The 16,969-nt window shown below is 35.8% G+C and overlaps 1 protein-coding gene across 23 annotated transcripts in view; it reads right to left on the bottom strand.

Annotated features, from left to right (window-relative positions):
* Ncor1 (nuclear receptor corepressor 1) overlaps positions 1-16,969 on the bottom strand; it is a 151,723-nt gene that overhangs the window by 83,297 nt on the left and 51,457 nt on the right. For 15 of the 23 annotated variants that reach the window (XM_041663823.1, XM_041663822.1, XM_041663828.1 and 12 more), the window contains exons 7-12: positions 13,111-13,167; positions 12,347-12,399; positions 11,992-12,018; positions 9,972-10,038; positions 7,071-7,243; positions 3,724-3,814 (exon numbers count right to left, since the gene is read on the bottom strand). In XM_041663823.1, coding sequence (XP_041519757.1) covers positions 3,724-3,814; positions 7,071-7,243; positions 9,972-10,038; positions 11,992-12,018; positions 12,347-12,399; positions 13,111-13,167 — 468 coding nt within the window. Of the gene's footprint in view, positions 1-3,723; positions 3,815-7,070; positions 7,244-9,971; positions 10,039-10,785; positions 12,019-12,346; positions 12,400-13,110; positions 13,168-16,969 lie in introns of those variants that run through there. The other 8 variants (XM_041663829.1, XM_041663830.1, XM_041663838.1 and 5 more) reach the window with 2 other exon arrangements.

The raw sequence follows: 16,969 nt of genomic DNA, 5'->3' as shown, positions 1-16,969 counted from the left end.
TGGGAAGCAGAGGCGAATCTTTGTGAGTTGGAGGCCAGCCTGATCTACAAAGCAAGTTCCAGGACAGCTAGAGCTACACAGAAAAACACTGTCTCAAAAACAGAAAGACAAAACAAAATTTTATTTATTTATTTATTTTTTGGTTTTTCGAGACAGGGTTTCTCTGTGGTTTTGGAGCCTGTCCTGGAACTAGCTCTTGTAGACCAGGCTGGTCTCGAACTCACAGAGTAAAACAAAATTTTAAAAAAGTACCAGTAAGCCGGGCGGTGGTGGCGCACGCCTTTAATCCCAGCACTCGGGAGGCAGAGGCAGGCGGATCTCTGTGAGTTCGAGACCAGCCTGGTCTACAAGAGCTAGTTCCAGGACAGGCTCCAAAACCACAGAGAAACCCTGTCTCGAAAAATCAAAAAAAAAAAAAAAGTACCAGTAATTTAATGACAATAATGCCATATATCATAGCATGTTACATGATTATTGCTTTTTTTATATGTTTTATTTTATCTGCATGCATTTATGTTTGTGTGAGGGTAAAAGATCTGGGAGTTACAGATAGTTGTGAGATGCCATGTGGGTGCTGGAAATTGAACCCAAGCACTCTGGAAGAGCAGTCAGTGCTCTTAACTGCTGAGCCATATCTCCAGTCCTATATGATTATTTTTAACACATTTATACCAAATTATATAAATTACACACAGAAAATTCACCAAAAAAAACCACTACGACCGGGGCTGGAGAGATGGCTCAGTGGTTAAGAGCACTGGCTGCTCTTCCAGAGGTCCTGAGTTCAATTCCCAGCAACCACATGGTGGCTCACAACCATCTGTAATGAGATCTGGTGCCTTCTTCTGGCATGTGGGCATACATGGAGGCAGAATGCTGTATACATAATAAATAAATAAAATCTTTAAAAAAAAAAACCCCTACAACCTTTGGGTTGGTTTTGTTTGGAATATTTGTTTCTTTGTCATTTCTTTCTTTGGGGGGGGGGGGCAGAGTCCAGGCCCAGAATCGATAGCTCAGACTGGCCTCAAATTTGAAGTAATCCTCTTGTCACAGCCCCACAATGCAGAGATGAGGTACAAGCACAAACTACCACACCCAGCTTATCCTTTACTATTCTGAGGAAATCTTAAGGCAATTGATATTTTGAAAACAATGCAATCGATTTATCTAGAAGACAGAAAACAATCGTCTCATTTAAAAACTAGTCTCAATGTAATTTTAGTTCTTTTTTTTGTGTGTGTGAAGCCTTTGTATTCACATGGACGTCAGAGAGCATCTTTGTGAGTTCTCCCCATTGCTCACTACCATATTCATGGAGGTAGGGTCTTTTAAGTGAACCCACAGCTTGCCTAAGCAGGTTGGTCTTGCCAGTCACCCTTTTAAGTACTGGAACTATTGGCAGACCAGCACACCCAAGCTGGCATCGACAGACTCTGGTCCTCACACTTGCACAGGAAGGGGCTTTATCCTCTGAGCATCTCCTCAGCCTTTCATCATCATTGTAGATGTAAAAAAGAATCATAGCATGATTTTAGAGATAGAAAAACAGGTAACAAAGGTCTTAGGATCTTAAGGTCATTCATATTAAACTACTTAACTCACATAATATTAAATATGCTTTGCTAATTTAATGTAACCCATTAAAATTTAAATTTGGGGCAGTAGTAGCACACATCTATAATCCCAGCACTCGGGAAGCAAAGGCAGGCAGATCTCTGTGAGTTTGAAGCCAGCCTGTTCGACAGAGTAAGTTACAGGACAGTCAGAGCTGTTATACAGAGAAACCCTGTCTTGGGGGAAAAATAAATAAATAAACAAAACGTAATTTAAAATTTTAACGCTTTTATCATTTTAATCTAAACCAGTTTAATTTATCGCATATGTATGATTTTTTTTGCAAAGAATACCTTAAGATATAAATAAACACAATTTGGTGTTTTTTTTTAAAAAAAAAAAAAAAACTTGGTCATAAAGCTGTAGTATTTCTCTATATTTAAGGGTCTTTTTTTTCCCAAAATGATTTCCAAATTGTCAAGTCCTTGTTAAGTGTCTAGTTCCAGAGGGTATAGTCAATCAGTTTGAACACCAGTGTTTGGCAATAACACATCAGCTTGAAATCACTTCAACCGATAAGCTTCCTTGCAATGCTTTCAGATGTACCCAAATGGAATGCACAGAAAAACAAGCACAGAAATTTAATACAGATTTAGTCATTATAGAAGTTATACCTACAAATTTCATATTATCAATCATGCATTTTCCAATGATTTTAAAACCAATATAGAATGGTTGTGTTTTCAAGCTCCTAAGTATATCACTCATATTGAGAGCATGTAAGACTATATGCATTATGCACTTAAGATTTCAGAAAACATCTTCCAACAATGACCTAAATGTATTGAAAAAAAAAATGTATGTCTCTCTCGTAGCATAGATAGAAATTGTGCTAATATGTGCACTAACATTGTAAGGACAAAAAAAAAAAACAAAGTGAAAGGAAAGAAAAAGAAAAACAAAAGTGCTGAGACCTAACACTTGGCCATTATGTAAAAACGCATGTAAATATCTTCCTTACATAGTGTGGGACATATCTCTGTGGTTGAATATTACAATCCTCCCAACAAAGGTTCAAAAGTCACTTCAGATTTTCTCCTCAGGAAAACAATAATCAGAAATGAGAAAGAAGGATAAAACCACTGGCATAAGTCTAATTTTTTTCTTTTCTTTTTTTTTTTTTAAGACAGGGTCTCTGTGTAACCCTGTCTGTCCTGGAACTCACGCTGTAGACCAAGCTGGCTTTGAACTCACAGAGATCGACCTGCCTCTGCCTCCCAAATGCTGGGATCAAAGGCCATGAAACCACCACCAAGCACAAGTCTACTTTAATTGGTACAAAGTTCTGAGTACCGAGGCAGCTCATAAACTCATTTGATTTTCTACCTCCTTAAGGCTCAAGTGACAAGAGCTGATAAAGAATTATATACACATAAGACACACAGTGAATAGATGCAATAAAAACTTTAAAACACATACCAATTCAAATACATACTCTACAAGAACAGGCTATTTTCACACCCTAGAGGAAAACTAATACAAACAGCTTCTAAAATGTAAATTAAATGAATACAGGCAGTATGTACAGACTAATTAGAAACTTTTCTCTCCCTCACTATTAATTTAACTTAATAGGACTGAGTAATTTGATGGTACACTCCATTATTTGAGTCCCAAAGCCTAGAGCAAACATTAGCTTTTAATGTGGGCTGTAGAAATACGTTAGGAAAAGTAGACTTGATTCAATAGAAAGAGAAAAGAACATGGGACTCTGGAACAAGATTCAATATGCTGGCCACCTGGCTCTGCTTCCCACAGCATTGTGGCCTTGGCCATCCTGGAACTCTCTCTGTAGTTCAGGCTGGCCTCAAACTAACAGAGATCTGCTTGTCTGTTTCCTAAATGCTGGGATTAAAGGCGCACCACCACTAGGACCATCAGAACTATTTCCTTAACTATTCCCTGGTCTCTTGATGACAAAACAATCTTTGTGAAAATTTTAATCACATTGCTTAAATCCCAATAGTAGTTGGTCTTAGTCTCTGAAATCATTCAAGCATTATTATCTAACCATCTGCATTTACATATTGATAAACCTTTACCCCCTGGGCTACAGGGCAGAAATGCTTAAATAACTAATGAATTAACGTGAATTAATTTTCTTACCTCCTGCTCAGAAAGACCATCAATAATTTCAGAAATCTCATGCTCACTCCTAGCAATGGTGGCTGAAAGACCAGCTCCCCTCTGACCAACTCTAAATATGAAAAGGAAATACAAATATATTTTAAGACTTTTAATGAAAATGCAACAAATTATCATTGATATTGGAACTATGCAGACCACGCTAGCCTCAAACTCACAGAGATCTGCCTGCCTATGCTTCCCAAATCCTGGAATTAAGGGCATACGCCACCACGACCTGGCTCAAAGTGAGATTTTTTTGAAATAAAATATATTGCGTTCATTCTTTAACAGTTTTACATATAAGCAACCTATCTTCATCGTATACACCTCCATTCTTGCCTCCTCATTCACATCCTCTTCTGGGTTTTTATGCTTAAGTTTTTGTGTAACCCAGAGTCTCAATTACTACCATTTGTTGGAATGCTGACTGATGTTGTGTTGATCATGTACAGGTCTTATACAAATACAGAATACAAAATGGGACTTCTTTTGTATGTGCATCTGTATGGGTTCACGTTCAAAATGCAGGTGTGCCTGCAAATGTGTGCAGATACAAAAAGAACACCAAAGTTGATGTTGGGTATCTCCCTTAATCACTCTCTTCTTTATCAGATGGGAATTTTTAAACCAATAGGAGTCAAAAAACCTACCCAAGATTCACTGAATATTTTCAAATGGTATACATGAGTCACTACCAAATTAGCAAAAATTAAGTATTAATACTGAGATTTAAGTTAACATGTTGGACTAGGGATACAGCTCTGTTGGTAAAGTGTTTACCCTGCATGCATCAAGACCTAGGGCTGATCACTAGCACCATAAAAAAATGAATGAATGAATGAATGAATAAATGGTTATAAAAATCAAGTTAAAATAGTGACATTGGGCTGGAGAGATGGCTCAGTGGTTAAAAACACTGGATGTTGTTCCAGAGTACCTGGGGTTCAATTCCCAGCACCCACATGACAGTTCACAACTGTCTGTAAATTTCAGTTTCAGGAGATCTGACACCTTCACACAGACACTCATACAAGTCAAACACCAATGCACATAAAAATTAAATATATATCTAGATATACATCTAGATAGACAGACAGATAGAAATTAAAAGAAAAAGTAGTGGGACTAGTAATGGGGAACCTGTATTAAAAATAGAACTTACTGTCCAGGTGGTGGTGGCGCACACCTGTAATCCCAGTACTCAGGAGGCAGAGGCAGGTGAATCTCTGTGAGTTGGAGGCCAGTCGGGTCTGCAAAGTGAATTTCAGGACAGCCTATTACACAGAGAAACCCTGTCTTCAAAAAACAAAACCAAAATAAATAAATAAAACCAAAAAAACCTTATTGATGTCATGCTGTAAAACAATATTTGTACACTGTAAATATGTATTGCTCTAATTGTTAATAAATAGCTGATTGGCCAATGACTAGACAAAATTTTGGGGGGCAGAGAGAATGCTGGGAAGAGAGAGTCTTAGGAGTCTAAAGGAAACACAGAAAGAGGATGAATGTACCATGCCAAAATAAGGTACTGTCACATGGCAGAGGATAGATAAGAAATATGGTTAATTTAAAATGTAAGCGTTAACTAGTGACAAGCCTAAGCTATCGGCCAAGTTTATAAGTCTCTAGATGGTTATTTGGGAGCAGCTGCCAAAACACAGAGAAATTCTACCTGCAATGTCATGTCTATCTTTTGTCTGAATTCTAAAGAATAGAAAAGCAAGCTTGGAAAAATACACTGAACATTTCTAAAATGTAAGGAAAAACAGTGAAGAGAGAAAGTCAACTTTTAATATGTTTGCAAAATACCTATTTGTACCTTTTGTGGGAATTAGTGATGTTGTTTTACACCTATTCTCTTAAAGTAAAAAAAAAAAAAAAAGACTGTGGTACATGGTAATGAACACCTTTAATCCCAGCACTTGGGAGATAAAGGCAGATGGATCTCTGGAAGATTGAAGACAGACAGATCTCCACAGCAAGTTTCAAGACACACAGATCTCCACAGCAAGTTTCAAGCCAGCCAGAGCTACATAAAAAGATTCCATTTCACTAAATAATTTATATATGTGTATATATTAATTTTTGATATTATAAAAACAATTTGGGGAAAGTTTAGTAGATAATTTTTGACATTGTTATATATACAGGTATATGTATATATTCAGATATATGCATATACATACTTTTTTATATATCTTAAGTATGGCAGTGGTGGGTGGCACATGCTTTTAATTCCATCGCTCAGGAGGCAGAGGCAGAGGCAGAGGCAGATGGATCTCTGAATTTGAAGCCAGCCTAGTAAACAGAGCAAGTTCCAGGACAGCCTGGAATACACAGAGAAACTATCTTCAATCAATGATTTTTTTAATCTCATTTTTCATTTTACATGTATGTTGGTGTACCATACATGACTGGTAACAATAAATGCCAGAAGGCATCAGACCCCATGTAACCAAATCTAGGTCCTCTGCCAGAATATCAAATATGCTTAACCACAAAGCTCTCTCATTAGCCCCATAGAATTTTTTGATTAATAATCAATTTCAATCTGTTTCATTATGTTTATGATTATCAAGGAACATTCAGTTCTGTTCTTGTTAACTGTCATTTTGAAAAAAAAAATAGTACTTTTATGAATTAAAGATTTGGGTCGGTGATAGCTCGGGTCAATTACCAAAACCTACATGGTAGCTTCAGCTATCTGTAACTCTAGTTCCAGGGATTCCAATTCTAGCCTCCACAGGCACCAGTTGTGCATGTGGTACATAAACATGCATGCAGATAAAACACTCACATGCAAAAATAAATAAATAAATAAATAGAATGAAAGGAATTTTCAAAATATTTACTTAGATTTAACATAAAAATTAAATATAAAAAAATTGTATTAAGTTCACTAAAAAATAATCCTAACTGGTTCATAAGGAAGTTTTCAATTCTACCTAAGAGACAGCAAAATAGTTCATGGGTTTGTCACCAGATCTGATGACCTGAGGCCAATCCTATTTGATAGAAAAGAACTGACTGCTACCACTGCCCTCTGACTTTCACATCAGTGTTACTATGGGACATGAGCTTCCCACATGCACCCATAAAAAAAAGTGTAATTTTAAAAATTTAAGTTCAACATTAAAAGTTCTTGCCAGGCAGCGGTGGCACACACCTTTTAAATCTAGCACTTACAAAGCAGATACAGATGTCTGAGTTCGATGCCAGCCAAAAGAGCCAGGACTGCACAGAGAAACCCTGCCTCAAAAATCCAAAACTTCTTTATGATGTAAAAGGGAAAAATTAGAATTACTAAACACCAAACTACATACCGTTGAAATCTTTCTTGCTGTTCTCTTTGTTTTCGAATTTCTGGAAACTGCTTCTCATAGTATTCCCTTGTTTTGCTTTCTTTTGCTTTCCTCCGGGGATTATTTTCTATTCTGTCCACTTTTTTCTCCCATGCCTCCATGAGCTGATCATAACGCTGGCAGATTTTTTGTTCCTATTAAACACCCGTAGCAAATTAATAACAATTAAACTGAACTCTATGATTTGGTAAGCCTTTAAAATATATTCCATTTCTTAAGATGAAAACGGAAGTACATTTGGCTTGTATGACAAAGCCAAGAATGACAATTTTTTCTTGGTCTGACAGGAGAAATGGAACACTTTCCTTACATGAAAACACAAGGTGTACTTTCCCTGCACTTTTCACTAATTATCACTATACAAATTAACAAGCTCACTGACAACCACTGGTAGTGGCTAACCTTCTATTCTGATTTTCCTGATAACATGCCTTCATTGTTAAAAAGGAAAACTAGAAACATTAGCATAGTTCAGCATCTAATCTAACCCAGTGGTTCTCAATCTTCCTAATGCTGTGAACCCTTAATACAGTTCCTCATGTTGTGTTGATTCCCAACCATAAAATTATTTTCATTGCTACTTCACAACCATAATTTTGCTAATGTTATGAATTGTATTGTAAATATCTGTGTTTTCCCACAGTCTGCTTGTTAAACCTCCAAAGGAATTGTAACCCACAGATTGAGAACCGTTGCTCGAATCGATCTTAAATGCAACTGTTCAGCATTGTTTGGTACCTATCTAAACTGTCAGAGAAAACATGCACATTTAACAGCTTCTCTATCATTGGAGGATGTGATTTTTCACTTTTCTTTTTTTCATTTTATTTACTAATATAACTATTCTCTGCTAGAATAGAAAAGGCTAAAACTATTCATCATCATAAGAAGAAATCTGGTTAAGAAACATGAAATCAAGAATTAGTGCTTTTGGCTAAGCAAGAGAATTACAATTCCATTTTCCATTATGGGCATAGAACTATGTAAATATCTGATACCCGGAAAGTGAGAAGGACCTTAGGAACACCGCTAACTTTAGTCACCTAAGAGTGACCGGACAGAAGACTATTTCCTCATGCCATTCCCTCATCATTCCTTCCAACACCCATGTGCCTTTTGTGCACTTCACATATTTTCTCTTTCTAGTCCCAACACCATAAGTAAAGTAAGTCAACACTGTCATCATCCAGAGTGAAGCAATCATCTAGTAAATGTGGGCCACACAATTTCTGTTACTTTCCAAAGCAGAGAAGATGGAAGCCAGGACCTGGTCCATGCTAGGTAAGTGTTCAGATCTTCCCATGCATTCTCAGTGTTGCAGCCAGATGCAAAGTCTTTTGATGTTGTTTGATATAGGCTTTCCCATATCTCAGGCTGGTCTCAAATCCACTTTGTAACAGAGCATGATTTGAACTTCTGATCTCCCTGCTTCAACCTCTCAAGTGGGAATTACAGGCATGTGATACCAAACAGTTTATTTGGTGCCAGGGATCCAATCCAGGGCTTCAATTCTTGTTAAGCAAGCACTCTACCACTAAGTTACATTTGCAACCCCAGATGTAAATTCTTAAAATACAAACCTGAACTTTATACCACCTCAGTTGAAAAACTTAAAAAGAAGTGCCCTCTGAATTTCATACAAAGTCTTATAGACGGCCTCTGAACACTGTGTCGCTGAATCCCAGTGTCCCTTATCACCCCCACCCTTCCCAGCTCACTCACTCTATACTCAAGAGTTCTGAACCTGTCCCATTAGCTATTTCGCTGAATCTCTTCCCTGTGCTTGTATAAGTTTGCAAAATATTGGCTTTCCTGATTAGTGGCCCTCCCTGAATCACATCTACTTTAGGCATCTGACTTTACACTCTTGCTTTATGTATGAGATCACATTATAATCAAAATACTGAACCTGCCTGCTGACATATCTGCTTCCTAAGAGTCAAACAGTATGGCAATCTTACTTGCTTTTCTGGAATAATATGTGGAACATACACAAATCAGTAAACACATAAAGTACAATTATTCCAAAGCATGAAAAAGTTTATGCTCCAGTGATTACATAACCAGAGGACTAATTTAGCAAGTACTAGAATTACAATAAAAATGACTGAACAAAAAAGCTGGTTTCTCACTTAATATTTATAGGTTTTTGGGAAGAAAAACATTCAATACCAGTTATTTAAGATAGTATATAAAGGATAACACTGGCAAATACAAATTACAAAAGTGTTAAAGCAAATAAATTGAGCTTTACAATTTGTTAAGCTGTCAGGTCATTAAATATACGGTAAAGTTCATTTCAAAAACAGGTTCAAAGAATTTCATTTTATTAAAAATCTGAATTTAAATTGTATCTGTAAAATTAGTATGAACATTATTACAAAAATAAGGATATTCTTTGAAATTTAATTTTTATGATTATAACCATAAAACTTTTAGACAGCAAACTGTATAATTAAATGAGAAACTATTTCAATCTGAAGACACTGACCAGTTAGTTTTTCCTAAGGACAGAGAGCAATGTCTCATCAGTATGACCATAACTTACCAATATGTGTTTGAGTCCTAACAGACTGAAAGCAGATGTTCTACGTATTAGCCCCCTTTTTTTGACTACTCACCATTTTGATGAATAAAAATATTACATAAATGACTAATGAAATAAATTTGATAATGATGTTAAATGTGGTATTACAATGTTACTAGGATTAGACTCATATTTAAGTCACACATACAGTTACTCTCTAAATCAGCATTTGTTCTCAATATAATCGAGGATCAATTATTAATGGGAAAGTGAAAGCCTAAATGACATGAATGGGAAAGCTGTACAAATTTCAGTTAACAAGGATAGGACCTCACCCTTTGTTTTCTTGCATGATTTCTTCTTTTAAAAAATAAAATGAGTTTTTTCCTCATCACCTGGTTTCTAGAAGAGAAAAATATGGTTGCAGAACATTAAGAAAAAGCACAACTTAAGCTGTGTTCACTTTCTGCAGACACTGGAGACAGGCAACCACTTAAGAACTTATGGTGCAATCAGAGTTAATCTTAAGCTTTTTCACCCTGCAAAATAAAACTGTATAATTTTTGCAATTAGGTCTAAAATTCCTGCCATTCTATAACAAGATAATACAGTTAACTTTTAATTCATGCAACTAATTTTGAGACATATATTATTTTCAAATTATAATTAAGGAATAACTAATTCTTAAAAATTCTGATGATACAAACATCTTCGTATACTTTGATAAGGGAAATAAAAGAGAAAAGAAACCTTTTGCAGGTACTTCCCTCCTAGGAGAATATACACCAGCACATTTAGAAAGATGAGACTGCTGCTCAGAACAGAACATCTCTCCCACAGACATGACACAACAGTCTAGGAGCAACAAAGGGCAATCTGACAAGACGGAACATTTCTCACATATCTTAATAACAGTGTCACTTTTTAACGTGGAAGCACTGTAACCTTTTAAAACAATGTCATGCAGGTTCAAATATATAAATATTTATATCCCACCTACTTACAGAAATAACTCCATGCTGATTATTCAGACATAAATACAAAGCCAATGAAAATAGAAATAAATTTTTGGATTATGTGTCACTCAAGAATAACAATGACACTGGCTCCACTCAAATAATCATAGACAATCAGTAGCTAGATTAATGACAAAGCAGCCAAGAGATGAAAAGAATTATTAAAAATCACATTTGCTATTTCATACAAAGCAAATGTTAGTGGTCAAAGAATAGCTACTGAATGATTTACGCAGATGTGTGTATCTGAGAACTTCAAAAGTAACATACAGTGGGACCCTTGCTATGTATCAATTTACTCTGGTTGCAATTATATGCTACTCAAAAATAAATATCAATCAGTAAATAAAACTTTAAATGTCTACTAAGAATTTAAGTGAAGTCAGCTAGTCAGTACTCATCTCAACACAGTCTAACATAAGCAATGTAAATAACATAAAATAAATAAAAAACAGCGCAGCTTTCCAGCTTACATTGAAGGCGAGAAGACAAAAGACAAACTCAAGTTTTGTGGGGAAGTCACTAAATGTAGCCAACTACATTTTAACTGTTATCCTCCTTTTAAAAACATTTAAACAGCTCAGTAGTATGAGTTTAGCCTAATCTCCTAAAGGTTCTCAAGACCATGGCAATATCTCACAGAAAAATTCTTAAATAGATGACTTTATTCTGAACCATTACTTAACAGAAGTTAAAATTACTCCAATTGTAATAGTTGTCATGCACACTACCATGCAAACATATTTGCCACCAGTCCTGCAAAGTATTCAATTACTGTACACTCTCAGATATTAAAAGAAAAAATATAAATAATAATGTGCTCATTTGCAACTATAATAGTAAATAATTATAATGTTCTGGATACACTTTTAAATGCATATAAATAGAAATATCACATTTTTTTTTACCAACTTAATAGTAATTCACCTAAAATGCTCTAAAAGTATGATAATTAACAACAATTAAAAAAAAAACCTATCTAGCTTCTCTTACTCCAATCAGATCAAGAAATTAAGTTTACTTTTCACTTATTTTCTTATTCCAAGATCTGCATCCATAAAGGCCTGGTAGTAGGATGAGCAAGGCAAAGCAAACTACATTCTGGAACAGCCTCCTCACCCACATGAGGGGACTGAGCCTTCCAAGGCACCAGGACATTAAATGGCAGAAGGGTCTACAAATACCGTCATTAGCAAGAGTCATGGAAGGGATTTCCCTAGAATAGGGTTTTGAATAATGATAAAATGATCCGTGGCACTTCTACTTTGCAATGGCAGATGTGGCTTGGTGGGGGACGGTGTCATCACTAGTCTTAAATGAAAAAGCTTCATTATCTTACTTCATCATGCGCCTTGCAGGTACTCCACTGAAAAAAACACAAAACAGGAGGCAAAGAATTCAAGCCTCAAGGTAAGCCATTTCAATGTTAAGTATCCACCTTTTTTTTTATACTAGCAGATTATAAAACCAGCTAGTTTATGCAATAATTTATTTTATTTTTTGGCCTCGGAAACTCAAATCTGTTACCCCAACCCCCAAAAAGCCAGAGGAAGATAACATATAGTAAAACAACAGCAAATTACACAAATCTAAAACACACCTACACTATTATAATAATGTCCGCAGATAACAAAAATGATTTCTTTATAGAATATATGTTCTTAAATTGAACTCCAAAGATGGTAAATACTTACGTCTTGATGTTCTCATGGTACACCTTGGTATCTGATGGCTGGTTATAGAGTGGCTATAAAATAAATGACATTCATGTGTAGAGTGTTGCACTTTCTTATGGTAACAAAATAATATTTTATTGTGAGACTACCTAAATGGGCTATACCGCAATATCCTACCAAAACCTGCAGATGTCAGGTTTCCCTGTAACCCCATCTCCTTCTGCTTTCCTACTCCACTAAGGAAATATGCAAATCTACTGTATTTTATAAGTAAGCCTCATCATACTTTTAATTTCAAAGGCAAAAAGAAATTACACACTATCCTTATCCTAACAATATGTTCGATAAGCTCTCTCTATTTTCTTTAATTACTTCTTCCTCCTAGTACCTGATGGCATGAAATGGCTGTTCAGGCAAAACATGCTCAGGATAATGCTAAGGTAAAAGTAACTAAGTTTACTCACAATTATCTTAGGATTATAACAAAGTTTCTGCCAGGCTATATAATTTTTTTTTTTTTTTTTTGGTTTTTTGAGACAGGGTTTCTCTGTGGTTTTGGAGCCTGTCCTGGAACTAGCTCTTGTAGACCAGGCTGGTCTCGAACTCACAGAGATCCGCCTGCCTCTGCCTCCCAAGTGCTGGGATCAAAGGCGTGCGCCTCCACCGCCCGGCTTAGGCTATATAATTTTTATCCAAAAATAAATGGATAGTCCATTTTAGCCCAAGGAAAAAAATTTAAAAACACAATAATGACATTAGAAATTAAAGCAGAAATTTCTTACCAGTTCAACTTTTGGGCCAAGACCTTCAAAAATTTTATGAGCTTCTTCTGCTTTTTTCTATGGAGAAAAACATTATTGTATTGATAATTAAAAATTATATTAACCCAAAGAAATATAATTGCCTATTTGAAAATACTTATCTAAGACTAGTCTGCAACTGAATAAGCATGCTAGACATGGTGCTAGCATCCTTTAATTTCAATTTTCATAAGTTTCTCTCACTAAATTTAATCAAATCTCTAGTCAAAATCTAATATCTGTAGTGAGAGTAACACAATTAGGAAGTTAATAAAATATTGGGACTATAGAGAGAAGAAATAAAATTCAAATTGGAGATATACCGAAGTATATCAAATATTTAATCTATGTTGCTGTTAGTAAATATTTAAAAGCATAAAGTACCAAAAGAAGCATATAATAAGCTTACTTTCTAGTTCCAAGAAACCTAAGTAATAACTGAAGAATAGAAAAATACCTAGTTTTATTCCAAGCATTATTTGCAGTAAAATAAAAGTTTAATCATATATTTAACGTGCCATTTTCAAAAGTAGAATAATCAAAACAAAAATATCCTATAACAGGATCTTCCTTGCCAAGACCAAATTAACTGGAGCAGCAAGGCAGCTTGTGGCTAGCTAAGGTGCTTGCCATCAAGCCTGACAACCTGAGTCCCATCCTGAACCCACATGGTCAAAGAGAGGACTGACTCATCAAGTTATTCTCTGTCCTCTCCATGTGTTACACATGCACTGGCACAAATACTCACATGAAGTAAATACATAAATGTAAAGCTTTTAGCCTTTGAAGGATATGGCTGAAATTTTTTTTAATGTAAAACCCTCCCAATGGCTGGGTATGTAGTTCAGTTATTAAAAATACTTACATAGCCTTGGGCCCTGGGTTCAATTCCTTGCATCATACTACACCTCACGTTTTCATATAATTTTTAGTCTAAGTCTAGATATGTAAGTAAGTAATTCTTCAAACATAGAGTGAATGTGTTCTATGTGCCAAGCACTTTCTAGACACTAAGAAAACAATGGGGGAGGAGGAGAAAAGCAATTTCAGTATAGAAAGATTGGTTTGAAAGGCTCATGGATATTAGAGAATAAGTGTACTCCACATATAAGACAGATAAACACTAGACAAACAAAATAACCTGGGAGCAAAGGTACTAAAAGACACTTACTAGATCACAGGAAGCCTCCTCTGGTAGAATACTACCAAGAAGGGAGTTTGCTGATTAGGCTCAGACAGGGCCGGAGAAGTGGCTCAGTGGGTAAAAGCATTTGCTGAACAAGCCAAAAGATGAGATTTGTCCCCAATACATGCAAGGAGAGAACTGATTCCACAGTTACCCTCAGCCCAGTACATCCATATGTATGTGTAACCACATAGAATAAATAATATATTTTAACAAGTGTAAAGTTTGGGCTACTCTGTAGAAAGTAGAAATAAGGTTTTGTTTGGAGAACTGTATAATAGAAAACAGGTATGAGGGATGGGTTACAAAGTAAAAAACAAAAAAAAAACTGTAGGAATGAGATACAGCAGTCATGTGCACAGAAAATTCAACTTCAGCAAAAGGAGAGAAGGATGTATTCTCTTTAGAGACTCTTTAAACATACATGGTGTGACTAAGGGAGGGAAACACTCAATTTCCAGGAAAATAACATGACAGGAGGATGTTAGCACCCAGAGTAATACCTAACACTTTTCCTTTCTTCTGTGCCATATGCTGTGGCAAATGAGCCAGCCAAAATATAAACTACTTCCACAATCTTCTCCATTACATACTAACAACCATTGTCTCTTATTTTTACTGACATTGGAGCACCTACAAATACTTTGGGAACATATAACTGAGCAGAGATAAAGCAACTCAAACTGTTTAAAAAAAAAAAAAACATAGTTTAGGAGAATAGTTTAGAGAGAAAACAAACTTAAGTCTGAGTTCAAATATGAACCAAGGCAGCTTTTCTCTCATAAAGCCAGCTTTAATGGTCTCCTTTTAGGCAGTTTTCTTTTTCCCACCAACTGAAAAAAAAAAAAAAGTGCTCCTGTCATTATCTCATGTCTTCTGGCCAGTGGCATCAGGACAGATAGGGTTACTCACTTTAATAGGTCACAGAAGCAGTGAAAGTCTTACAAAAGGCAGCATGTTGAAAAGCACAGAGCTGGCAGAGATGCCCAGAGAGGAGATTCCCTCAGATTCCCTCTAGAAGCCCCTATTTTAGAGCTACACAAGAACAACTCAAAACAACAACAACAACAAAAAAAAAAAAACACCTAGTAGAAAGGTTTACTAAGAAAATATGGCTTGACAATTTACTAAGAGTGAGTTAAAAACATTTTTCTTTCTTTCTTTCTTTTTTTGTTTGTTTGTTTGTTTTGTTTCTGGAGACAGGGTTTCTCTGTGTAATAGCCCTACCTGTTCTGGAACTAGCTCTTGTAGACCAGGCTGGTCTCGAACTCACAGAGATCCACCTGCCTCTGCCTCCCGAGTGTTGGGATTAAAGGCATGAGCCACCACCACCTGGCAAGAACATTTTTCATCCATGAAAAACACTTTTCACTGTAAGAAGCCATGACTCATACTGAGACATCAAGTTTGGCTATTCTTTGCTTTGTGGAAGGAACAAGAAACCAAAATGAAATGATCAAAACAGAAAAGGTCTAAAATGAATTTTCAAGTCTGATGATGGGCATTAAGAAATTTAACTACCTAATGAAGACATGTATATAATTAAACACAAATTAAGTTCTCTATCAGATCTTAATATTTTTCAGTCTTCATGCCCCATTAGGGAATCACAACATTCATTAATTTGTAATTGTTTAACTTGTATAACAGTTTATTTAAAAAAGTAATCAATAAGTATCACTGAATCCATTTTATTTTAAAATGAACTAATACTAAAATTTTAGATATAAAAAATCCCACTGTCTATTAATTCTAATCTTACATTATCATAGAGGTTCCAAATTGACCATAAAGGTCACCAGCTTATTAAAGTATTCTGTGGCTCTGAAGGGTATTTCTTAAAAACCAGAAGATTTGCCAGGCATGGTGGAACGTGCCTTTAATCCCAGCTCTTGGAAGGCAGAGGGAGGCAGATCTCTGAGTTCAAAGCCAGACTGGTCTATAAAGTGAGTTCAAGGAAAGCTAGAACTGTTACACAAAGAAATCCCTGTCAAAAAAAAAAAAAAAAAAAAAAAAAAACCTAAAGAACCTCTCAAACGAAGGGCATACTTGTCTATTCTGACCTACACTCTTCCGCTAGGTATGACATAAGGTGGAACTTTTTTTTTTAATCTTACTATCTTCCAATTTCATTAGATTTATTACTATTCTGGCCAGTCAATAAACTGTACTCATTCTAAGCTCAGACAATTAAATATTAATTGCCTATATTTTTACCAGCATGTGACATTTATCACACAGAAGCATACTTTACATATGATTCTCAGTTATCTACCCATGTACAGATATATGAGTTCAAGATTATTTTTATATGTTTATTTAATAATGGAATTAAAATTATTATTTAGCTTCCCTGTTGTCTTGATTGGAGTTTCTATTGCTGTGAAGAGACACCATGACCACAGCAACTCTTTTATAACATTTAGTTGGAGTGGCTCGCTTACAGTTGAGAGGTTCAATCTATTACCGTCATGGTGGAACATGATGGTAGGCAGGCAGACATGGTGCTGCAGTAGTGGCTGAAGTCCTACATCTTGCAGGCAACAGGAAGTAGTATGTCTCCCTGGAATAACTTGAGCATAGGAAACCTCAAAGTCCACTCCCACAATGACACACTTCTCCAACAAGGTCATATCTACTCCAACAAAGCCACAC

This window comes from Microtus oregoni, unplaced genomic scaffold, assembly GCF_018167655.1.
Source record: "Microtus oregoni isolate MIOR12 unplaced genomic scaffold, Mior012 000015F_ref0000493, whole genome shotgun sequence".
NCBI lineage: Eukaryota > Metazoa > Chordata > Mammalia > Rodentia > Cricetidae > Microtus > Microtus oregoni.
Note: the sequence above shows the minus strand (reverse complement) of the source record. Positions and strands in the feature narration are given on the sequence as shown.